General features: G+C 38.8%; 1 protein-coding gene across 9 annotated transcripts in view; it reads left to right on the top strand.

Annotated features, from left to right (window-relative positions):
- Positions 1-26,833, top strand: part of trpm3 (transient receptor potential cation channel, subfamily M, member 3) — a 221,555-nt gene that overhangs the window by 1,204 nt on the left and 193,518 nt on the right. For 7 of the 9 annotated variants that reach the window (XM_028458383.1, XM_028458377.1, XM_028458375.1 and 4 more), the window contains exon 1: positions 5,568-6,183. The exons of 1 other annotated variant lie outside the window; for it this stretch is intronic. In XM_028458383.1, coding sequence (XP_028314184.1) covers positions 5,980-6,183 — 204 coding nt within the window. In that variant the 5' untranslated portion in view covers positions 5,568-5,979. Of the gene's footprint in view, positions 1-5,567; positions 6,184-26,833 lie in introns of those variants that run through there. One more of the 9 variants, XM_028458373.1, reaches the window with a different exon arrangement.

Raw genomic sequence — 26,833 nt, 5'->3', positions numbered from 1 at the left:
AGTTGTTGATGAAGATTAGCTTCTCTGCTTTATCTCAGTGAAATCTGTTCCTGACGGTCTGTCTCTGTCAACTCAGTTCTCCGTCTCCTGCGCTTCGCGTGCTTCTCCGTCTCCAAGCGGGTTCCCATTGTGATGTGTATCAGTTCTTTTGCGCACTGCTTTGTTTATTCCCTAATCCAAGTACTGATCATCATTATAACGCGGATCGAGTACAGTCCCGATGAAGTGCAGAAGATATCAGTGAATTGTGTGCTGACAGACTAATGCTGAATGTATACTTCTGATGAGTAGGTAGGATTTTTTGGAGGCGCGCGTCAACTGAGGGCCATCGACATGACGTACAAACATATCGGTAAATCACACTTGAGAGTGAACTTTTCATTGCTCTGTCTCAACCTCCACTTAGAAGACGCTTTAGTGCTCAGATTTTGGACACGTTGACTCATATATAGAAGTATACTATATTTATATATACTGTATGTCATCGTAACATCCCGTTTCGGCTGGATTGTTTTTGTGAAAAAAGTGTTTTGGCCAAAAACTGAGAATTTCCTTTGGCCCATTTTTGGCCGAAGGTTTTCGGTGGCTGAAATTTCCATGCATCACTAATAATCAGGCTTTAATATTATTTTACTTGTTAAAAATATTTCTTGAAAAATCTATGATTTGACACTTGCAACCCCAGAAAAAGATACTTTGCTAATTAGCGGTGTGGACAACGTTTCTCTACCAAAGTTACTTTATTAATGAGATGACTGGGTCAATGAATGTGCTTTGATAACTTTTAAAAACTTGAACTGGTTTTGAGCAAGAATGTAACTTTTGCTCTTCATTACTGTGTATGCGCGCGTGAGTGCGTGTGTGACAATGTGCGCGGTCCGATACATGAGAGGAATGTAATGATGCAAAAATAAGGCAACATTTAAATTTTCTGGTTCGTAACCATGGCAACTGCATGACACCATGTAGCTGGATCTCAGATATCAAAGAGAGAGGATGGCAGATGGAAGTGGAGCTGTCAGCTTAGATACATGTGTGGTGAACTCATGGTGAAAGGGCGTTTCAGGCAGTGGCACCAAGATTGTGGAACTCAGGCTATACTCTGCTCTAACTCCAATGACTCCTTTAAAATGCAGTTAAAGACACTTTTATACAGACAAGCTTTTAATTAACCTCCTTTATTAACTTGGTGTTTACATTGTATTTTCATTTGCCTTATTTTGAAGGACTGTCTTGTATTGTATTTTTTGTAAATCACTGTTTATTCTGTTTTATGAAGCACTGTTTGTTTTTTTTGTTTTTTTTTTACTGTAAAGCACTTTGTGATTTCTATCTGTGAAAGGTGCTGTATAAATAAAATGTATTTACTTACGCGTTGACCTGAAATTAAAACACAGTTTCAGAAGTTCGAGTGCTTCTTCCTAAACACTTTAGGAACTTCCAGAAGACCAGCAAACTGAGACCGGAGTGTTCTGCTTGGACGATAGGGCACTAACAGGTCTCTAAGATATACAGGAGCTTGATCATGTAGAGCTTTGTATGCTAACAGGAGGATTTTAAACTCTATTCTAGATTTTACAGGAAGCCAATGAAGGGAAGCCATTACTGGGGAAATTTGCTCGCTCCTGTTAGTACCTGTTAGTATTCTAGCTGCAGCATTCTGAATTAACTGGAGATTTTTGGTGACTTACTTGGACATCCTGAAAGTAGAAAGTTATAATAATCTAGTCTAGATATTCCTGATTTTAGAGAGATTTTGGAGGTGGAAGAAGGCAGTCCTTGAGATTTGCTTAATATGAGAGTTAAAGGATAAGTCAGTATTGAAGATGAAGACTAAGTTTTTTACTGTGGTGCTGGGTGACAGAGTAATGCCATCCAGAGACACTATTTGCTCTGATAATTTGTGGTGTTTTGGACCAAATAAAATCACTTCAGTTTCATCCTGGTTAAGAAGGAGAAAGTTACAGCTCATCATGTGATGTCTTTAAGACAAGCCTGGTGTTTTGATAACTGATGAGTTTCATCTGATTTATTTGACAAATAGAGATGTGAATCATCGGCATAGCAATGGAAATTTATATTATGTTCTCTGATAATGTTACCCAGTGGAAGCATATATAATGTAAAGAGTATTGGTCCTAAAAGTGAACCTTGTGGAACTCCATGATTAACTCTGGTGTGCACTGAGGAGAGATTATTAACATGAACAAAGTGGGTTCTGTCTGATAAATAGGATTTAAACCAACCTAGTGCCGTTTCTTTAATCCCAAAAACACTTTCCAGTCTCTGTAGCAGGAGATGATGATCCACTGTATCGAAGGCTGCACTGAGATCTAAGATCACCAGAACTGAGACCAACCCTCTGTCTGAAGCTAAGAGGAGATCATTGTCTACTTTTACTAAGGCAGTCTCTGTGCTATGATGGGCTCTAAAGACAGACTGAAAGCTCTCGTATAAATAGTTCCTATGTAGATGATTACATAGTTGACCTGCAATGATTTTATCAAGAATTTTGAAAAACAAAAGGGAGATTGGGTGTTGGCCTATAATTTGACAAGTCACTTGGATCAAGGGTAGGTTTTTAAGGAAAGGTTTGATTACAGCAGTTTTAAAGGCGTGTGGCACATAACCTGTTACTAAAGATGTGTTAATCCAGTTATCCATATTAGTGCTAATTAATGGAAAAACATCTTTAAATAGTAGAGTTGGGATTGGATCGAAAAGACAGGTTGTTGGTTTAGAAGTACTAGCTATTGTGGTTAGTTCAGATAAATCAATTGGAGTGAAACTATATAAATACTGTAAAATGAATGTAAACAGAGGGTCCTGTCACTGAAGAGTTTAAATATACACATTTTACAATATATTATTGCCTTTTCACTTCTCTAATGCTCTCCTATTCTTCAATCTTTTTTTCCCCCAAAAAACATGCTTAACTTGCATCTGACTTTTTAGTGCAAGATTAGTGTTAAGATTGAACGCTCGAGCTCCGAGTTACAAATAAAGATTATCATGTGAGGGATTTTATCACAGGATTTACACTGTCTTTAGATTTTTTGATCAATCCATCCATCCATATTCTAACATTAGGACCAACTGTTGGGAAAAATGAATACATATAGTGTTATATAATAAGATTTATACATTTTGCAACTAAAAAATGTTCATGTTTGGAGCCAATAAATCATTGTTTACAGTAACAAAATTTTTGATAGACATTTGAAATCTGCCTTGTCACACTAACAGCTGCTGTCTTGTTGTGCCTAAAATTGCCTGGCCCAGAACATTGCTGTGCAGCAGCTATAATTTTAGATTATATTTTGTTGACATGTTAAATGAAGCATAGTCTCTATATGAATAAAATTCAGCATTAACATAATGTATAACCTTTAAAAAGATCATAAACCTGTAATATCCACATAATTTTTATAAATATTTGGTGGGAGGTAATAATGTTGTGGCAAGTAGTTTATCCTTGCTAATGTTTTCTTTTTTTCCTAATTTTTTGTCCTTTTCTATATTTTGTTTCTGTGCTGTTTTCTAATTATCTGGAACTGGATAACAGATATTTCTTTGGACACACCTAATTACTGGTCATTGGTAATCACTATCTCCAACTTTAATTGCTTTCTTGTAACTCGTAAACATCAGAAGTTTTTCAGATCAAAAAATAAAAAAAAACAATAAATCTTAACCTTTGGATAAGCTGTATAGGGTTGGCATTTCAGCTCAGTGCCTTTTCATTATCCATCAACTGGAAAATTGTCCACAGACCATCACAGTGATGGTGTTGTGCCTTTTTGGATGTAGCACAGGATCATTCATCAGGCTGATCCTGCTTTCACCATAAGAGACTCTGCTTCCTCAGATTGATTTGAAAAAGCACCAACTCGAACTTTACCATTTCCCTAAATCTGCTTGACTTGAATCTGCTGCAATTAGCAAAATATTCTCTCACTATTCTTCTAATAATGGCTTCATATCACACTCACACACTGAAGTGTACTCAAGCCAGGTCTTCCTAGATTTTCGTTTACTATTCGTCACTCAATATTTATACATATTTTAATATATTTACACAACCGGTCAAAAGTTTTAGAACACCACACTTTTTCCAGTTTTTCTTAATGAAAATCATTCAGTTTGTGTCATTGCACTCTGAAACGAAGGCATTAAAAACAAATAAGCAATTTGAGTTGAAAAAGAAATCATGGAATCCATGAACAATACCTGTTTACCTGATGCTCATGAGGGTCTGGAACTACAGTGTGTTCCAAACACTGCTTTTATGCAGACAGAGGGGGTTAGAAGTAACCAAGAAAAGTTGGAACACCTGCAGGAATTAATAGCACCAGCTTTCAAGGCTTATTCAACCTTCATTGCTGCAGAGCAGCTTTAAATTGTTAACCCACTTCATGTCCCCTGAAAAATACCAATTTGTATAATTCTGAAATGTAGATTTTTAGTTTTGGGTAACCAAACCTTTTTTTTTTAACCTCTGGCTGTTCAGTACTTACCTTTGTACCATTTCAACCTATTCATTGGACTTGCACGACTTGAATTGCAATAAATAAATGGAAAAATTAGGGTGTTCTAAAACTCTTTACCGTTAGTGTATGTGTGTATGTGTATAACTGGTTAATCCTGTAGAATGGCTGATATCTATTCCTTCCTCCTCTGGAAAAATACTGTTTGGTCCCCCGTGATGTATACTTAACTGCTAGCAGGATCTACAATGCAGCATAAAAGTTGATTTTAAAGGTTGGATTTCACTAGAACAGTTAAAAAACAAGAAGAAAGGCATTTATGTCCTTGATATTACAAAAATAAATGAAAAAAGATCACTCAGAGGGTGGATTCACTGATGGTTTAGGGATGTTAAAACGTGTGCAAACATCACTCCACGCGCTAACGCCAGAAATAGAAACCCTGCCCTCCAAAATGTAATGGAATTGTCCATGGAATAAGGTCCATCTTAAATTAAAATTAGTCAAAATTGGTTAAGTACTTTTGATGTAATCATGGTAACAGGCAAAAAAAAAAAAAAGAGGGTGACAATATTACCTCTGTGGTGGAGATAATGAATGAGCACGGTGGGATGTTTTAGTTCCAATTGGTAAAGTGACACTTTAGTTATAAGCTATTTGTGAACAGAGAAGTGAAGCAGAAGTAATAATGAAAGTGAACCTGCTTATGGAGGTTTTGGGAGCATTGTGCTCACAGTGAGAGAGACTTACTGAGCGGTATCTGCTGTCTCCCTGTCAGCTGAAAGCAGCTCAGAGCTGCTCAGCAGGGACTTGCACTCAGGAGACTCCTGCTTGTCTCTTTGTTTTCCACGTCTGCGAGTGTTTTCTTTCTTTTCCACCTGCCTCTTTATAATTTGCTCTCGGTTCCAGCCCGTCCGTTTTCTGACCTTCTTTTTCTAACTAGAATTTTCTTAAATTCCTAAAATCTCTGTCTAAATCCTACCCTCCTCCACCTCTTCCTCCTCCCTCGCTCTTTCTCTTGCCTTGTTTTCCTATTTCTATCACTCGCTCTCCTTCTCTCACTCTCTCTGCGAGGAGAGAAAACAGCATCCACGGCTGAGCCACGGTAACAGCACATGCAACAGGGTACAGCCAACACCTTCTGCTTCGCCACCTTCCTCTCCACTACTCACTCCTCCCAGTGGAAGAGTACGACAGGAGAAGAAGAGTACATGAGAAGATCTGAGCAGGTGAAGACTGGCTGCACAGGAGTGTTTGATCAGATCATCAAAAGGAGGGATGAAGAAGTAATTCAAAATTTTACATTTGCCATTTTTTTCATAAAGTTTACAAAGGAGTCGTTTGTATTAAAGAGAAGAGCTACCAACTGTTCAGGCACAGTTGAGAAGAAGTGAAGATGCCACCTGTGGCAGCAGTTTGATTCAAAGACAGCATCCTTGACTGAGTCGCGCTGCTCTCCTTCCCACATCCTCTGCGTGAGTCTTAAACGCCAATGGCTTCCAAGAAGAAGTGGGCAGAGCGAAGGGAGTTGAAGAGGGAACGTCCATTCTCCACACGGGATGATTCTTCTGTTGCGTCCGGGACATCTGGGCCAGGACGTTCCACCACCAGGGGACGCTTCTCGGAGTCGTGGAAGAGGCTCAGCTCCAGAGGGGGGTCCACCAAGAGGGGAGGGCTCAACTCTCAGCAGACACAGGTAAGGTGTTATAAGGACACCCAGGAACTGCCACCTGTTCCCTCCAAAGGTCAGTGAGTGAGTGCTGGAAGGGAAATGGTACAGGATGACTAACATCTGACCATGTTTTAAAGAAAAGAGTTGATCCTTTGAGGGAATATGGAGAACTAAGATATTAAAAACATATGATTGTACTTTATAATACCAAAGGAAATTCAAAGGCCAACATTAAGTTGCATCCTGTGTTTGTAACTTCTTTCCTGCAAACTTTACTAGGATGTGATTACACAGGTTTTATTTATTTATTTTGTCCTTTGCTGACTATATATGTTTATTTCTACCACTAATTCTGGATTGGAGCTGGGTCTTGTTTTTTAGATTGGGCCAGAAAACTGATGGTGTTTTCTAATCCAAGCAGTGTCTGATTTTCTCCAAATCGTCATCATACATGTTAGGCACTTTAGGCTTTTTGGCCCAGCCTACACAGGGCACGAGTAGGGCTTAATACTTCACCTGTCATTCACACCTCCTGTACATACATTGTGTATCTCAATAATATTGGTAAAATGAACAAGTTCTCCTTTGAGTATCTGTAAATATCTATTTGACACAATGAAAGAATGAACACTGATTAGGTTATTCAACTAATAATCTGATTTCTCATCCAAACATATGTTTATATTCTTTATCCCAAATTGTCATCAATGCATAGTTAATAAATTACTTCTTATCTGTTGTGCTGCTTTGAAAAAAACCCTGCACACAGATGCTTGCTCGTTATACAGTGCGTACCATAATAGCTTACCTGTGAACATCACTGGGTGCAAGTTGGTAATTGGACGCTTTGTTTAAAAAAGCCTGGATTTCTTTCTCTCTCTGGGTATCACTGTATTTTATTCCTATCTTCTCTCTTCACTCTAATCTTTTTCCTGTCACCTACCTTTTGCATCTTTGAAGATGATGAAGAAAATATATCCACTTTATGATGACACTTCTCTGCAATGGGGATCTGGTGAAGCTAGGTTAGTGTCCGGTCTATTTTAGAAATGTACCACGACACAGAAGTTAGTAGATCATGTCATATCATGAAGCTGGGCCAAACTGTGGAGTGTTATTTGGCAGCTGTATCAGAGCTGAGTGATGAGTAGGACACAGAGATGAGCATTTACATGAGGTGCATTTGATATTTTTCAGCTTTTATCTGTCCAGCATTTATTCATCTTTAGTGCACCAAAAAGATGGCTTCGAAAAATTACACTTTTTTTTAATGTTTATTATATAAAACCTTAATTGAGAGTTCCCCCTTTTTATTTACAAAGATACATGCTATTTTTAAAAACCAACATTCTGTGCTCTCATGTTGATCCCCAGGTGCCTTCATGTCTGTGAATGTGTCTGTGGGAACAAAGCAAAAGTAGAACAGAGTCCTCGGGGATGTCTGTTGCTTGGTTATGAACCACATGTTGCGCCCGCTGCAACACTACAGCCAGTGTCAAATCAGTGCACTTTTCAAATCATTAGTCTCCTATAAAGACCCAATGGTGTGTGTGTGTGTGTGTGTGCGCATCTTTTGTGAGATCCCGAGGGGGAGAGAGCAATTCCGTGCATGACTGACTGAATAATTGAGATAGAAAGTGAGAATAAGAAGAAAGCAACGACAGATGAGGAAACACCAAAGGAGCGATGTGAAAATCCAATACTTTGTGATAGCGCTGGATGAGTGAAATGCAAGGAGAATTACTGGCCAAGGATGATAGGGAGACAGAGTGAGGGAGAGATAGAAGAGCTCTTTAGGATTTTCTTAAACTGTTACATTTTAAAGGTGTTGCTTTAAATCCTCCATGAGAAGACTGTGTTTTAATGTAGGAATGAGAATATGTATTCATGAAACAGTATCTGCATGTTTTTTAGGTTGGCAATGCTCAGGCAGCCTGGCTGTGAGAATGTAAATGTTCAAAATAGCCTGAGTACTAAGATATAGGACAATATCTCAGAATATCATTAAGAAAAGTAACATTAGGATACTTAACTACTGTATATAGACAGCATATAATGGCTGTGATTAAGTTTTATCCAGACTCCACCTGCTGTAGATGTGAAGACAACATGCATAGTGTGTTTTTAGACTAAATAATTTCAAAACAATATCAACAAAAACGGCAACAGATGGCATCCATTTCATAAAGCCATGTTACTGTGCTATTGTTTGACTCTGCAAAAAAAGTTGGGTGTAGAGGAGAACGTTTATTTCACAGGCATTTTTATTTCATTAGAGCTTCACATGAGATTAGGGACTAGTTCTCAAAAGTAAATGTCAAAGGTGTAGGCACAGATTTACAATATAACAGCCAATGTTACTGGTGTGTTAGATGAAGCCGAATGCTCTGGACTGGTAAAGCCTTGAGTCGGTACATATTGTACCATGTCTATACCAAGAGACCTTTAAACAAAAATCCAAACCAGAGGGAAAAACAAATTATAGATCATGGCACCTGCTCTCATGCTGTTGTGACACGTTAAAATGTCTGGAGGGATTAGACCTCGAGCAGCCTCCACTACGTTTTTCTAAAATCAAATTTTGTATTGATATACAACCAGAGGCGTTGTAACAAGGTAGGCAAACACGGGCAATTGCCTAGGACCCCGAGCTGAAAGGGGCCCCCGAGGGATGGCTAACAGTCAATTTCAATGACGTTACAACGACAGCACATCGAAAATCCCCTGCACGGGGTCCGTTCTGAGTAGTCACTGGTTAGTTGCTAGTCGGGGCCCCGACAGACTGCAGACATCAGTGAACCCCCCGGACACATTACAGTGATACGTCGGGAACCTCCCTAATGGGGACCCACTACTACGGGCCCCTGCATCAACGTGCTGATGTTATCACACACACACACCGATGAAATGAAGCGGACATATCCCACAGGGCTCATGAAAAGAAGAAAAAACAAGAAGAGGACAAAAAGAAAAAATGTGATCGTGGTAAGTGAGAATGTGTGTTAATTGTAAAAAAAAGTTTGTCCCAGTTTGTCCCAGTTAGTCCCATGTACTTTGTCCCAAACTCCCAGTCATCCACCCAGCGCCAGAAAAGTTAACTGCACATTTAAGTCTGTGTAAAGTGAATTCAGCCATTTTCTTCAAAACACATTCATAAAGTGTGTTTGTATTTATATATTAATCATTCAAATTTGACAGTGTGGTTAACAACAAACTTCTGTGTTATGACAAACTTGAAGCACATATTTATTCTTACTTTACACCAAATTTAACAGCTTTATTTTAAGAAGTCCAGCTTTGTTTACACATCATAAGTCTTGTTATCAATGGCTGTGTACATACTGTACATTCATAGCCACACAATAAGTTAGTCCAGAATAAAGTGTTTGTTGTCAAACGGTAAAACTGATACATCCATAAATGTTCTGCTATAGCCTAAATGTTACATTAAATAAAATGTTAACATGAAGCATTAAAGTTGTTACTGCAAATTAATGTTCATTAAATATTCCATACATATCAAATGTTTAGTGTTTTTTGTAGCATGTACAGTTCTTTACTTTACTTTATGCAAGCCAACCAAATACATTGTGCTCTTCTCTTTTTTCTTCCTCGAGGTGCTTTGTTGAAGTTTTTTGGATCATCACCACAACAACACCACCACCATCAGCAGCAGCAGCAGCAGCAGCAGCAGTAACAGCAGACCTCTCTACATGAAAGTAGGAACTTATTTAGCTTAACTTTTTAAAATATATTTTAAGGTTTAAAATATACCATGGGAGCTATCTGATTTAATATGACCACACAGATATTTGTCTTAAACAATTGCTTCTTATACTATTTTCTTTCGAGCAATATCAACCTCAGATCATGAGGGGGGTCTTGAAGAAAAAGAGTAGGACATGATGGCACCTTCATGCAGCACAGCATTCCATCACCACCTCCTCACCACCCCCATGACACCACATCACCAGAACAGAAGGTACTCAAATAATAGCAAATCAAATAATATCACATGATCCTGTGCTGTGGCCAAAAGCTATCGATGACAATGCTCGGTGTCAAATTGTGAGACAAGAACCACTCCAAATAACAGACATGGACTTCACCAAAGTTCAGAGAACTCACCTCGGACCAAAGAAAATGACAAAATCCAACGTTTATGGTTAGTGTACTCTTACTTTCCACTTAATTTCCTTGGTTTTTTTTTATTGTTTTTTTTGCTTGGTTGCATTTTTATCATACTTAAAATTTTGCACACTTCAGTTGTGTTTGTTTTTCTGGCATTTACTGTATGTATTGTGAGTAAAGTTTGCATTTAGTTTAGATCGCTATGTTATTTATTTTATATGTTAATTATTTAATAAAGTATTTATTTACTGATCCGTCATCTTGGACTTCATTCATCATCATTCTGGGGCCGGGAGGCCCCATAGTCCTTCTTGCCTAGGGCCCCCAGGGGGTCTAGAAACGCCCCTGTATACAACTAGCGATGTACAATAATTTGACCAAAAACAGTACTGTGTCTGATTACAAAGTTATCTATGGAAAGTGAAATGCAAAAATACCACAAACAAGAAGATAAAAACAATCACAAATCACAATGGCAGGTCCCCAAAGTTAGCTTCATGAGTATCTTTGTATATATGTACAATAAAGTGCCAGAAAATGTTCAACCACTATACAAGCGGTAAAAAACCGACTCTAGCCCCAGGAAACTAGGGTATTCAATTATTGAATGTGTGCACTCCAAGTTGGCAGCAGTCTAAAAAACAAAGATCTCCAGCCCAGGTAGATGTATATGAAACAAAATAAAACAAACTCAAACCCTGGAGCAGTCATGTGACAAATCAGTCAACAGTTCTTGTTTAGGAAGATGATCATGTCTGCCTTTTCAGGCAGTAAGCGTGCCTGTTCTGCACAGATTGTGTTTCCTGTAGCAGAGAACACATTCAGTAGGCGTTGGGGAGGCCTGGACACATGAATATGAGGAGGCCAGACATGGCAGTAAAGGATGCTACGTTCACACCGGACACTTTTCGGGCATCAAAATCGCTCCTAATGCCCGTAGTTGGACGCTTGTGCTCATTGAATCAGACGCTTGTCACAGAGGGTCAAAGACGCTCGGTGACAAGCGTCCAAACAAGTTGGGAAGAGAGCACGTTTTGGGAAGGGGCTTCTCTGTTGCCAGTGAAAAGTTTAAATAACTTACCCGAGACACCGACCTCCTCTCTATTCCTCCTCCAAGCAAGGTCCTTCCTATTCTTGTCTCTATAGTAATAGTTTGCTGGGTTATACAGCTCGGCGCGAGCACAGTATAGTTGTGTTTGCTTCCTGTTGTCATCCGGGTCCTACAGTCCTGTCATGAAATGCATCACTACGTCACTATGTGTTAGAGAAAGCTCCTGATTGGTCGATGTGTCGCGTTTCCAGCCACAATTCAACAATCTTAATTCAAGCATTGGCCGCGTTGGAGGCACCGGATGCGCATCACAAGCTTGAAATCTCCAAAACGCACCACACAGGAGGCGCTGCGGGATTCCTTGATGCTCCTAAAAGCGTGTCCACCATATATTGTGAATGTAAATCTGACGCTTTTGACGCGTTTGGTGTGAATGTGCCATTATAAGTTTGTTTCTGGGTTCAGAACCAGGCAGCAGGCTCAGACTGGCTAACGTTAGCATCACTCTGCGCTTTCAACAACTATGAACAGATTTGACACAGTGCTGCTGGCGAAGGTGTTTTGCCATGTTTGTTGTGCATCCTCCTTTGGCAGAAACACATTTTTGACAGGTGTTGCACTGTGCCAATCCGTCGTTTTTCAAAATAAAATGAAGCCAGACTTTCGAGCAACGTTTTTTGCGGTCTATGTTCAGACGAGTGATGTTCTTCTGGGCAGAGATACAAACCCCGTGTAAACAAACAATAACAAAGCATGCTGAGTGGAGTAATACAAACTGCAGAAACAAACTAGCACGGGCATTTAGGAACCGGAAAAAGTAATTGAAATTCAAACATTTTCGTTCCTATTTGGAAACGGATCTCAGTCACCAACCCTAGTGTCAAGTGCATCAGATAAGGTCCTTTACATATCAGCACTGTCAAAATGTTTAAATGATCAACTTTAAATGATTGTACAAAGACTGTTAAAGTGATAAACTAAACAATGTATTACCAAAATAAAAGTTGAAAAGCCTGAGAATCATATAAATGATATTAAGTAGGATCTTGGTATCTTTGCAGAATCACATTCTGCAAAAAGTGGTATTAGTGTCTCTGAATATAAAATCAATGCACACATAATGCAAATTCCACTCAAAGAGGCAGGACCTGGAATCAACCTTCGTTCTTCAAGCTGAGAGAGAACATCAATAATTACTATTTCGTCAATGGGCAGTTTAGTATCTTTACTGTACTATCTATATTTATATTTTATCATTATTATTATTTTCTGCTACTGCACTTTTATCTTTGTCTTTTTTCTCTATCTGTATGTATTGTTGCACCAATCCCGCCAAAACAAATTCCTCTTATTGTTAACTATACCTGACAATAAAACAGATTTCAATTCTGATTATCAGTGACATATTAAATTTGTTTCAAGGTTTCAAAGGATGTTTTTTTTTTTAACGTTTTTGATCAGCAATGAGAGTTGATGGTTCTAAATGGTGGATACGAGCAATGATTGACGGTTTATTGCTGTTTCACATTCAAATATATTTGGGATGTTTGATATTTCATATGCCAATATTGTCCAATACTAAATTTTAGATTTTACTGATATTAACAGTTACCGTTGTATACATACATCCCCTCCCCCCACACCCAATTTTTGGTCACACACACACACACACACACATATATACAGTATATGTATATGTTTATGGAAATAACAGGTTATGGCTTCTTTTAATGCAATTCTCCACTGAATGTATTCTACAAATAAACATAATCGGTGCAGAAATAATAATTATTTAGCCATATTAGTTTTTAATATGCTTTCTCAAACAAACAGCACATATTGGTTTTTTAATATCTGTAGAAAAACGAATACAAACTTCGACCGATATTGCATTTTATGGCAGATATCGTCCAATAAAATGGATGGGCCGATATCTTTAATTACAGTATGCATATTATTGCTGATGAATACATATACTGTAGGTCTAAGAAAGTGTTTAGAGAACGTGTATTTTTCAGTGTGGGTGTGTGTCAATGAGATTATTTGTGTGTGTGTGTGTGTGTGTGTGTGTGTGTGTGTGTGTGTGTTGTCCTGTAAATACCCTGCAGTTCATCAAGCCATCTGTGAATCACAAAGACCTTCTGCTCTGAGATAGAATAATATACACATTCTTTGTTATTGAGTAAAGAACTGTGACTCTTTGTTTGGATTTTTAGCATTTCAGTGTGTGTGTGTCCTTTTGGAGAGGATACTTATTTGAAGTTGGGTGGTTGAGTTAAAGTCTTGTAGCTCACATTTACCGAGAACCTTTGGTTGTAATGAACTTTTACACTTCAACATCAGACGTTTTTGTTTCTTTGTAGTAAGCGGTGACTTCAGAACATGACATCCAAGGCTTGTGCAGTCTCACTGTCAATGTGTGTCCTTCTCTCAGCCTTGAGAGGCTGTGATTTTTCACTCTAAACTTTGCTAATTAACTTAACAATTAAAAGTTTTCAGCTCTGCATTGAAGTGACTTCTCATGAATATTTTTTTTTAACACACAACATCTAACACAGACTTTTTGGCAGTCTTATTTCCGTTAGTGTTGCACATTTTCCAACTTGGGAGAGACATTTGGAAGGGTTTGAAGCAGTAACTTGTTATTAGTGACCGTCGTCCTCATCCAGCCCCGAGCCTCTTCTTTGTGGAGCACGAGCTGAATGTTAATGGTTCACAGCAGCTGATGGAAATTTTTTAATTTTAACTATTAACACAGTTTTTTGTAAAATCACTTTATTTGTCCCCATGGGGCAATTTAAAAAGGCATAACAGCAGCTTAAAGCTGATATCTGGAGGTTCTGAGAAATCTATGCTTATGTATGATTCTTTTGAAATGCGGAAAAATACATAACTAATCTTTTTATTATGGTCTACTGCCAGTGGTCATTCATATACATTGTATACAAGTCCCGCCTTCGTCCTATAGACCCCTATATAAATGGAAATGATCGCCGAGTGCACCCAGCCAATAGGCTTTGACTTCCTGTTTTTGAGACAGTCAATCAAAGTGAATGTGGAACTGTGCACGGAAACAAGGCCACGCGTCACAACAGCAAACAGGTAAATAATGATTTTGGCTCTTACCTGACCCATAGACCTATGTCAATCCAACCCGATGCGACCTTGTTAAGTTCTGCGATGCGCGTGCAGAAAAGTAGAGGCGTGGCTTCTGGTAGATTGGGAGAGGCAGTGGGAGGAGGTGGAGCTGTTTAGGGCGGAACGTGGATCTCAGCTTTAAGGACATATATTTAAGTAGCACCAAGAAGCTGAGAGTGCACACATTCAATAATCAATAAGACGTGGATTTCAAAAGTGAAACAACATTTATTGTCTTTTCTCATAGTCAAACCTGTCGCCCCACAAACAACTTCCCTTTATGGATTTCTGTTTGTTCTCTGTTTCTGACTTTATGTTTAGAATCAAAGTTTGCGGCCCAGGCTTTGGAATCAGACCTAAGACTTCTACTGTAATATAGGTGCTCACCACAGCATTTAACATGGTACCAGAATGCTTAAGTATAGCTCTCGTTTTTCAAAAAAGCTAAATTTGTACTTCTGTTCTGTTAAACCTATTCCAAACACTCTCCAATCTCTGTCTTCGAATGGCCCTTGTGTACTTTAATTGTTTTGTTTTACTATTGCTTTTTTATAATTAGGTTTTTGTCCTTCAATTTTACGCCATCATAGGCAAACTCCAATATACCAGATACAATTTTACGCTGTTTAATTACAAACCTACATGTAAACAAGTTTCAGTTCAGTCCTGATTCAATAAGCTGGTGCCGGCGATTAGGAGTGTGGAAGGGAAGGCAATGTTGCCAAAACTATTTGGACATGTTTAGTCTAGGGAAAGGGCAATGTTTTAATGGGTAACAAGGGAATGATTGGAACGTTTTAAGATGACAATTAGAGATAAAAAAAAAAGCCAAATCGCACTTACGGTAATTTAGTGTCCAAGGCAAGATTTTAGGTGATGCCCTGTTTACCCTTTTCTGTCCATTGTGGTGATATCACACAAGTGCAACACGGGCATGCATCCACTTTTGAGACAGCGATCAAATCACAGAATTATAGTCAAAGTTGTGTTTAATCAAATTATATGTTCCAATACAGACTTTCTTTTGCCCTCACCTTTACTTTTCCACCTTACCTGTACAACAGAGAGGACTAATTACTTGTAAAAGCAAAAAGTAAAGTTAAAAGGTGGCAGCTTTCTTTAGGAAAGTACGTGTAAAAATCCACAAAATCAGGTCAAATATGGTCTGTTGGCAGCAGCTGCTCATCTATTCACTAACTGTAAAAAAAAGTGTGGCATAATTCGTTAAACCCTGAATCCCTAATGAATGAAAGCTGATGGTAGTTAAAGAGATATTACACACACACACACACACACACACACACACACACACACACACACACACACACACACACACACACAACAAAACCATCTTATATATATATATATAAATAAAATTCCAATGGTTATATTTATCTTTAGGTTGGTTTTATATTTACTGTAAATAGGCTTTGTGGTATTTATTCTAAATTCTCTTCTTTTTATTCAGTTCAGGGATAGGGTTTACACAGGAAAGCATTTATCTTCTGTGTTTTTCTTTTTACATGTTTGTATAATGCAGTTAAACTAATGTGAGTAGATTTTGTATGTTAAGTAATCATATTACTAGCATCTGTGAATTTAGGACATTAATAAAGGTGTACTTTTACCCCCCAACATTCAGCAGGGGTCGATCCTGAGACCTAAATCAGTCAGCTGAAAAAGTTAACACAGACCTGTCAAATTAAAACCTAACAGCATGAAGCATGACTGTGTGGGCAGTTGTGGAAAGTGCTTGTTATTTTCTTCTGGTTCTCCTGGCTCGATCTGGTTCAATCCCATGAAATATGCTGCTAATATAACTGAAATGTTAACATTTGTCAACATATATGATATATTAATGGTGGAAAATGAAAATAAAAAAAAAGAATTTGGAACGTTTAAAAAAAAAAAGTCTGCAGCTTTGCATTATGGGACAACAGCTCTCCATTTTCTTTTAAACATTAGTTTGATCCTGTTTTATTGTGGCTTTTCACAGTTGTCTATCACCCTACATTGGGCTGCAGACCTGTGGTTGGAGACCAGTGCAATAAATAAAAAAATAAAAAGTTTGTCGTCCATCCATTCATGTTCTGACCTGTTTGCTTCTTTTTACCAGGGTCGAGGGGAGGTTATGTAGTTTATGATAAATATTTTATCGTGTTCATTTATTTGTTTTTATATAGGATCTAATTGATTTCTACCTGAATCAGAGTTTCTAGGTCTTGTCCCACAGTAAATTTCACTGTCAATTCTTTTTTTTTTAGTAAACAAGAACCCAATCAAAACCTAAAAAATACACAATACACAATAAACAAAAATATATGTAAAGAATGTAAAGAAAATTAACACAAAATACAACTTTTTCACAAATAAAATAAAAATTGTCCAAACAAAATGTAAAAAAAACTGTATAAAAAGTCACATAAAATAGGTTACATATGGCAAAATAGCAAATAGAAAAGCAGTACTATCAAAACAAATTACGATAATTGCACAAATAACTTTTATTGATTAATTTTACTAATATGTTTAGAAACGACTAGATACTTGCATATCAAGGATAAATCAGATTGGCTCATGAGAAGTGCATATGGCAAGCAAGCATTTGGTCATTTTTTGTGTATAATAAATCTGCACGTTTGAGTAACAGTCAAATAGGCCTGCATCTTTATTTTTTAATGGACACTAACCTATTAACCTAAATGTTGTCTATTCTATGGCTGAAAGAGTAGAACTATGAATTAATGTTAATGTTTCATTTATCTTAAGAGTTTTTTAGACACTTTTTAACATAACAGTTTAGGCCCCCTGAAAAAATAACAAGTTAAAGCTATTTTTTGATTAGCAAACTGTACTTTGGTTTTTGTCTATAGTTATTATTATAATCATGTAGTCAGAGTAAACACACGGTTTCTCTGCACTGCATATTTTTCAGTGTTTAGCACAAAACAGGGAGTTTTTATTAAAAATTCAATTTGTAAGGTTTTTTTTTTTATTTATCTGCTCCTCTGGGAAGGAAATCTAAAAAGCGTGAAGATATGTGTAAGATTTTCATTATAATGAACCCAAGTGTGATATTGCTCCATAAGTCTGAGGTCTTATAGGTCAGAGAGAGGCAGAGACATTTTTATTTTCCCATTCAAGCATCATTTTCATCTGAAGAGGTACTTTTTAAACAAGATCCAGTGGTTTGACCAGTTCAAAACGACATTTTGGAGAGGAAGTTGAGCTGATTCTTGCTCTTCTACTGCTGGGCTTTCCGTGCTGGTAAATTGGTCTTTGTGACATTTTGGTCCGCAGTATCTCAGAAATGCATTGTTATCTAAACCTGATTACATTTATATGAATAAACTCACACAGACCAAGATGTATCACATCTATTCTCAGTGGTACAGTCACAGTTATATCCATTGTGTGTTGAGATAGTGGGATGTGACTGACGAATGTGTGATTGCTAAACCATGGTTTCTGTTCTTTCATTGGCTTCATTTCAATGACAGTGCTCGTCGGAAGTATGCATTCATATAGTGGGAGCTTATGTAGAGTTGTCAGTTATTGCCAAATGAGTGTGTGTTTGAAGGTTAGATGAACAAAGAGGGGTACATACTCTGCACCCTCAAATATACCCCTTTATAACTCTACAGAGTACAAAGTAAAAATGCGTGTGCGATTTCCCTGGTTTCATTCTGTGGGACATGCGCATGATAAATTGATAAATAAAGTTTGTACCAATGTGGCGGTTTAGGTAGGATCTGATAAAAGTCATAAATTTGTACAAATTATAGTATTTATTTAGCAATTAACATTTCTTTGTGTGTGCGTGTGCCCAAGCGCATGTGTCGCTACCTGTCTGTAGGCACAGTCTCACGCACATCAGCCGCTCGGGTGCACCCATTCCTCACATCAGGTTGAAATGCGTGTGTCTCACATACAATGTGTGAGACTTGAGAGCTTTGCTAGTATATCAGTGAGTGTGTGGCTGCTCAGATGCTCCTCTGTCTGAAGAAACAAATAGTTTGTGATATGGTCGGCTATTGGCCGTCTACAATATCCGGGAATTATTTGAAACTTCCGGGCACTCTTCTGTTGTCGCAACACTTTCTCTAAACAACTGTGCGCGTTCAGCATGTACATCCAAGGTGCGCATTAGGTTATATGGCACGTGGTGAAAATATCAGCGTTTATAATGCCGTATTGATCGAGAAATGTGCATGTTTCGCTTTGAGCACAGTCGCTGCACACAGTCATGGAGATGAAGGAGGAAGTGGATTTTTGGGGTCACGGGAATAATTTTAAATAACCATGAAATATTAACTGAAATAACTTTTAGCAGTACAAAAAACGTCTGGGCAGGGCAGCTGTGGCTACAATCGTAGTATACCACCACTATGTGTGGAGTGAAAGAATAATCCCTTAATTCTGTAAAGCGACTTTGAGTGTCTATGAGAAAGCACTATATAAAATTGATGCATTATTATTATATTTACCTTTTTTTTAAACCCAAACAAACTGCGACACAGTGACGTCATAAACCGGTGAACCGGATCCGGAAGTTCCGCGCTCAATACCGAGAGGGAGCCGTAATCTTAAAATTGAAATGAGTTTTGCAACACCAAATTACTCCAAAATAACACTTGGTGTATGTGGAAGCCGTTGACAGAGTTTCAGGTCGAACAGACATCGCGTCGGGGAGAAATTCGCTCCGCACACATATACAGAACTTCCTTGATTTATTAGTGATGACTGTAATGGGCTGCTTTGATAGATACATTCATTCTTTCTTGCTTTATGTATTGATCTCTTTATATCTTTTGAAGGACCAGCTTTAAGGGTAGGCAGTTTGTGCTTATATAGGAAAGGAATGGAATCAGTGCTTTATTGCAATCAGAAGACAGATAAAAATAAACCCCTTAAAGATGCTGGAGGTGATTGCAGATTCAAGGTTTTTTTCCCCCTACCCCCAAAGCACTTGAATCATAATTTGAGTTGAAACCTTTTTGTTGGTTTAATCTTAGAAAAATCTGTCGTCTGTAGTACTTGAGTTATGTCAGTCACGAGCTGCCAACCACAGGTGAGGGACTTAAAGGCTTAAAGGAGAAACCATGAACTCAACTTCTTTTTTTTTTTTTTTTTTTTATTGACACCAGCATGGACCGATTTTAAGTCTTGCAGGATTACAAGCAAAAAATGAAAAATAACATGTTGCAGAGTGAAGAAAACGTTGAAACCTTTGATGGCTGTAAAAATCTAAACACAAACCACCCATTCCTCTTCACATCAGAGGTTAGAGAAGGTATTTATTAGCATTAGTCAGTCTCTTACTTTCTGTATAGCCCATATTGACTGGAGGCTCAGCACAGCCACAGAGCTCTGTGTGCAAACTTTTGTTTGCAAGGACGATGTGATGTAAGCATGAAAAGGAGTCACTACAAGGCCTTTTCCAATGAAAGTGATAAACCTTTGAGTGCGATTGGACTTTTTCCCTGAAGCTCTGCTTTTTCTCATATCTCATGTTATCAGGTTAGGCTCGGAACTGAAAAACTATGAGTATGATTCGGTCATCTTAGAGCTGCTGGGGAAAAAAGCCTCAAACTCAAACCTTTATTTTCACTGGAACAAGTTACTGAACAATCAGAAAATAGGTTTGGAAACCTTACTCAAGAATACATTATTGTATGATTTAGATTATTGTAATATTGTGTGATTTATAGGATTTCCTTGGGCGAGTCAACAGTGGTTTATGGAAGCAGATGGTCAATGTGGTAAAATGTGAAAACTTAAAACAAAATCAAAAGAAAAAAATGAATTTTACAGATGTGCTAATATGGAGCCATGGAATCTTCGAAAACTTTTTGAATGTTATATAAAAATATTGAAATATTTTTAGTTTTTTTTTATGCACAAGTGCTTTTTTTGGCTCCACATGCTGCAGATTCAACACTGGTAGCATCTGTTCTGATCACCTGACAAATGGTCACCGCTCTGATTCCTTTTGTAACTGTTTTATTTCAATTTTGCCATGCTGTCAGAGTTTCTGTATTTAGTTCATGCTTTATTTCTGTTAGGTCTGTGTGCTGTGACTGAGTGTTCACTCTCTCTCTCTCTCTTTCCCTCTTTCGGTTTCAACTGCACCTTTACTCACCTGTTTCCCATCACCTCATTACCTCTCCTACTTAAGGCTCAGTGTGTGGCATAAATGACTGTCAGTCTGTTATGTCTGTAAAAGCCTACCAACGATACTGCCTTTCTATGCTTCCTTTCAGGAGTTCTAATCAGACTGTAAGTGTCCTTCATTAGCCTATGTGACTGTTTATTTTATTGTGCTTGTCCGATTAATCTATGAATCCAGCTTTAGTTCTTACAGTACCTTTGTGCCACAAATAGCGTTTGTCATTCATTCATTAGAAACAGCTAGTTCGGACAGAAATGGTGCATTATTTATTTGATGGGCTCAGTGGTGTAGAGCTTTATTGATTCTGTGCAGTTAGAATGTTCTCCCTCAGGGCAATTTTGTTTTATTTTGACACTTTGGTGTACAGTGTAAATGTGGGAAATGGGTGAATTGAATTCTATAAATGCACTGCTTTCCAAGAGAGTAAACAAATGAAAATGCATATAAACCAAATAAAGTGTAGGTCTTCTTTTCTAGACATAGAGCTGGTCTAACACTTACTATTTAAGCATTTCATTTGAGGCAGGGGCTTTTAATTTGTATTGGTCAGAGTATTCCATTAATGGAAGCTTCAAACAATAAAGTAAAATAAAATTAACAGTCATTGTTGAAAATAGAAATTTATTAAAGCATACTAAACTAAATGTTTTTTGGACTAAGTACACTGCATCAAATTTGATGTACTGTAGCTTGCTTGCATTTCATTGGTTCATTTAGGTAATTGGGGACTAAATCCAGCTAAACTGTCTCATTAATCAGTAGCTCACATACACACTTGCCTAATGAAGGCTAATCCGTATGGATCACATCTACTGTTGCATCCTACTCATAAAGGAGAAATCGAGCCAGCAGAGGAAACCATACAAGCCACCTGAAGAGATGTAAGATGAAGGTAAACTCATTAAAACAGAGGAGAGAGAATTAAAATGCCAACAACGAACTGCGCACTCAACAGAAGCTTTTACATGCCAGCGTTTTATGATTTGGCATTCTTAAAGTTTGGTTCATTTTAGAAGTAATCACTGTTTCATTAGAAGTGTGCTAGAAATCACTCATTTCTTTTTTTTTTTCCTCAGTCATGCCAAAATTTGGTTTTCTACTTAGCAGGTGCAGCTGACTCACATAAAACCTGAGGCTGGGCTGCTGGCATGCCAACGCAGCTAAGTCCTCCACAGTTTAATCTGCTTAACACACGTTTCAGTGGCTCACCAGTATTACCAATAAGATGGTTATTTTGTGTGTGTGTGTGTGTGTGTGTGTGTGTGTGTGTGTGTGTGTGTGTGTGTGTGTGTGTGTGTGTGTGTGTGTGTGTGTGTGTGTGTGTGTGTGTGTGGTGTGTGTGTGTGTGTGTGTGTGTGTGTGTGTGTGTGTGTGTGAACTGACATCCATAGCAACAGTAACGTGGAAACAGCCTAAAGTATCATGTAGAGTTAGTTTAAGCAGAAGACCTGGTGGGAGGTGTTTAGTAGTGAGGGAATGAGATGAAGCATCTTTTAAAAATATTAAAAACTTTATTATTTGTGTATGTGCAACAAAAAAAAAACATGAGTGTGTCATCAGGATTTAGTTTTGAGTATGAAAGGAGTCAGCCTGGTTATTTTGAGACGTCTAAAGTTTGAGACCAAACCTCATTGCGTTCCAGCTTAAAGAAGGAGATCGTCACTCCTGATATCATTCAGAGGGTTGAGGTGGATGGTGAACAATTCAGGCTGAGAAAATGAAAGGACAAAAGGAGCAGTGACCATGAAAAGAAAGCAGAGAGTTCGATAAGGTGCTGAGTGTTATTTTGTGGCTCGAGCGATCCTTCCTCATGATGGTAACTGACCACAGATGATCTGATTGGCTGTCACTGTGCACATATCTGACCGAGGATGTTTGTAGATTGCCATTGTTTTTGTTACGACTGTAGTCGTATTGTAGTTGACAGAGAATTATCCGAGATTCACTGTGTTCCTCCAGTGCAAAGGTGGGAAAATGTAATGGGGTGTATCATTTTAGAGTGTGACTGTGTGACACTCAGGGTCGGATTCACTAAGATCTGAAATAAAGGTTGGTAATTCAGTTGCTTCCCTAAATCCTTTATGGACGTAACCGTGCTATGCTAAATGCCATACCTACATTCACAGTGCATTAGTGAATAGATACCAGACCTTCAGCAAAGGTAAGGTCAGAAAATTGTTTCTAAATTCCACAGCGAATGGTACAAAAGGAAGGATTGGCTTTTATGGATGCGCCTCACTGAACCGGCTTTTAAGTTGTTGTTGTCATTGTCTCAGTGTTTCTGTGTTTCCAACACAAACAACAGATGTGCTGCCATGTCATGAGATATATCTTGTTGGGAGAGTATGGAGGCTATATTGAATAATTGTTTGTTTTTTTATTGGTGTTTTACGATCTGGATATTAGATTAATACTTGCCAGCCGAAACATTTGAAATTGTCATTGGTGTCGACATTGGTGGTCTCCATTTGCAACGCCCTGCCTACCCAACCCTAGTGGTCATAGCACGTCACTGCCCATGATACGAGCTGCTCTGCCTCTGCATCGACTGGATCTCCTCTATTGATGGATGATATTCCCTGCTCCTTACACCACCCATCTGCAGAGCCTTCTTGTCCACAGCCGAGCAATTCCTATATCACAAGGTGATGGAGGAAGTCAGTGTGTTCATACACCTGTGGAAGGTTGAGAGGACTGCAGGGTTCAGGCCCACCTGCTTTATGCTGGGGTTACACAGATCCCCAACATGTTACGAATGTTAAATAGGTGTCAAAAAATGCTGCAAATATGACCGTATATGTGGAGTGCGTAGCAGCGCGTGAACATTCAGCAGTCAGTGTACTCTCACTTCAGAGTTGAGGACAGATTAGATTGCGTCATCCACAGACAAGACCTATTCTTCCTGTATGCATACCAGTGGCGGCTGCTGGTCTTTCATGCAGGGGAAGCTCATTTTCTGCCTACTTCAGAAAATGTATCTGTTTATTTAAATGTGAATTCTAGTAGAATTCACATTTTGTTGTCAACAACTATTTGTAGATTATCACACACACACGCGCGCGCACGCGCGCAGCTGCTGCACGCTGGAGTGTGAGTGTTTGGTCAAAAGTCTCACAACACAAGCAGTAACAGTCTCCACAAACACCAAAAACAGACACTAGGTTTGTCAGAAGTTAATTCGTTATGAGAGGATCAGCAAAGTCTCCGTGTCAACACAGAGCAACGGACTGAAAATTTGAAAAACCCGCCTGTGTGCTTACAACGTCATACTCTCTGATTGGCTCATTTCGCTGTCAATCAAAATTGAATTAGCCTGAGACAGATCATCCAATCATCATCCATTATTCCAGCGTCCGGAACAGACAGATCCAGCCCACTGCTCCATAGACCTCCTGTGAATCCCGGCGTCCGATGGGCGGGACTAAGTGCGTCATAACCGAGCATTTATCCAATGAGCGTCTAGTTTGACTGCAGTGGATCAACCCCTAAATCCTCTCCCATTGAAGTCAATTGAAGCTGAACTTCACCACGGTTTATTAACACTGTGACGCTGCGGTAATGAATGAAGAACGTCACGCTGTCACTGTCAGTTTCCTGTTATAAGAAGCTGATTCTGAACTAAAGATACATGTGTTCTGTCATATATTTAGTCAATGAAATGTACACACAACACTACATATTTGACCACTGAATTTAGGGGAAGCTGAGGTTCCCTTGTAGTCTTAAAGCATCCGCCACTGATGCATACTGGTCTGGGGCCACGTTTATGTCCACCTTCTCCTTAAGTTTTGTCATGACGAGGCATTTAAAGCGTTTCATAACTATTGGAGTGAGAGCCACTGGTCGATAGTCATTCATGCTCCTCAAAGGAAAGGTGTGTAGACAGCGAAAGTGATTGACGTAGTTGCACTATCATGCTGTAGTGACCACTTCAGTAAAGAATTCACTGAATGTAAACAGTAAAGAAATGTCAAAAACAAAATATCAGTTAATCATTAAGTGTTTGAAGGCGAATGTGAAATAGCTTACATTTACTCATTTCTGTACACAGGCTTAGTGATACTATTCAAGATGACAATAGCTTCAGATAACCATGCCTGCAAGATGGATTCTCCTGATGTTCACAAACCCCAGAATCCATCTTGTGCTGTTCCCACCTTTGCCTTTCAAAACCGAACCGAAACGGTTAGAATCAATCGTGAGGCAGTGTTGTGGTTTAGGGCGGGATGTGACGAAGGCAGAAGCACCACAGCAAAACTGACGCATGCGCAGTTGCGGAGAGAGGAACTAGCTGGGTTACCGCTATTAGCATAGCTCCGAATCAAAATAGAGAGATGTCGATGCAGGAGGATGGTTAATGTGCCATTTGCTCATATACTCGTGTTTCAAAAAATGTCAAAAGTCACTCAATGACATAATGACCACAGCATTACTATCCCAAAAGAAAGTTTTCACCAGCAGAGCTTTGTTGTTGTTGTAGCAGCGTCTCTGCCGCGCATGCTGAGGACATCGTTACCGTGTGATTGGCTAAAACAAATCATGGTGGACAGGCACTTCGCCCAATCAGCTTCAAGCATTTTGTTCATGTCCCTCCCTGGTTCCGAAAGGATTCACCAGACACAGACAAAGATCAATGTGGAGAACTCGAGTTAGAGGGAGGGCTACACATCAATCTGGCTCTTGCCAGGTTAAGCTTCAGGATGACTAACAGATCATTTTACTGATTGCTACTTTTCCTGAGCGGCCTATAAACCGCTCAGGAAATCATTATCTAGACGAGGGTGACCATATTTATTTATTTTTCAAAAAAGAGACACTTGACCTGACCTCGGCATACTCAAAAAGTAGCTTGTGTTTGCTTATGCCTTAAAATAAAAACAACTTTTAGAACTAAAGAAATCTAAAGACAGTGGAGATGATAGCAGACTTCAGGAAGAACCCAGCCCCCCTCACCCCCCTCACCCTGGGAGACTCTACAGTGAGCTCTGTGGAGTACTTCTGCTTCCTGGGGACCATCATCACTCAGGACCTCAAGTGGGAGCTGAACCTCAGCTCCCTTATCAAAAAAGGTCAGCAGAGGATGTACTTCCTGTGGCAGCTGAAGAAGTTCAGTCTGCCAACAAAGATGATGGTGAACTTCTACAGCTCCATCATCCAGTCCATCCTCTGCTCCTCCATCACCATCTGGTACGCTGCAGCTACGGCCAAGGACAAGGCCAGACTGCAGCGTATCATCCACTCTGCAGAGAAGGTCATCGGCTGCAATCTGCCCTCCCTCCAGGACCTGTACGCCTCCAGGATTTTGAGGTGTGCAGGAAAGATTGTGGCCGACCCCTCCCACCCCGGTCATAAACTGTTTCAATCTCTCCCTTCTGGAAGGAGGTTTCGGTCCATCAGGACCAGAACCTCCAGACACAAAAACAGCTTCTTTCCCTCTGCCATCATCCACATGAACACACCCCCAGTCACCCACTGAACCCCTCCCACCACCACCACCACCACCTCCATGATGACATTATCTGCTGCACTGTGTGTATATATATATATATATATATATATATATATATATATATATATTTATCCTATTTATCCTTTATTCTCTATCTATCCTTTATTTATCCCTCATCCTTTGTATTTATCATTATTATTATTATTATTATTATTGTTGCTGGGTTGTTCTTTGTTTTTTTTAATTTTTTTTGTGGTTTGTTTTGTGCACCAACGACCAAGACAAATTCCTTGTACTGTCCTTAAAACTGTACATGGCCATTAAAAACATTTCTGATTCTGATTCTAAAATCAGAGGTGACACTTCAATTACCTTTTTATTAGGCATAATAAATGTATTGGAAAATCTCAAATACCTTCAAATCTCTTGATAATTTAAATCAGGGGTGTCCAATTCCGGTCCTCGACGGCCACTATCCAGCATGTTTTAGATGTTTCCCTCTTCCAACACACCTGATTCAAATGATCAACTCCTCATCAAGCTCTGCAGAAGCCTGATAATGATCCTAATCATTATCAAATTCATGTATACAAGTAGGCTAGTGAAGATTTAATCATCTTGAAATCAAATTCCTCTTACTTTAACTTTCTTCCACAGAAGTTCCTTCTCCTATGGCTCCCTTGTTGTCAAATTCTTCTCTGAACCTCAATGAAGGTTTTACTATCGAACTAAG

This window comes from Gouania willdenowi, chromosome 9 (assembly GCF_900634775.1).
Source record: "Gouania willdenowi chromosome 9, fGouWil2.1, whole genome shotgun sequence".
Classification (NCBI taxonomy): domain Eukaryota; kingdom Metazoa; phylum Chordata; class Actinopteri; order Blenniiformes; family Gobiesocidae; genus Gouania; species Gouania willdenowi.
This window is presented reverse-complemented; position numbering and strand designations above follow the sequence as displayed.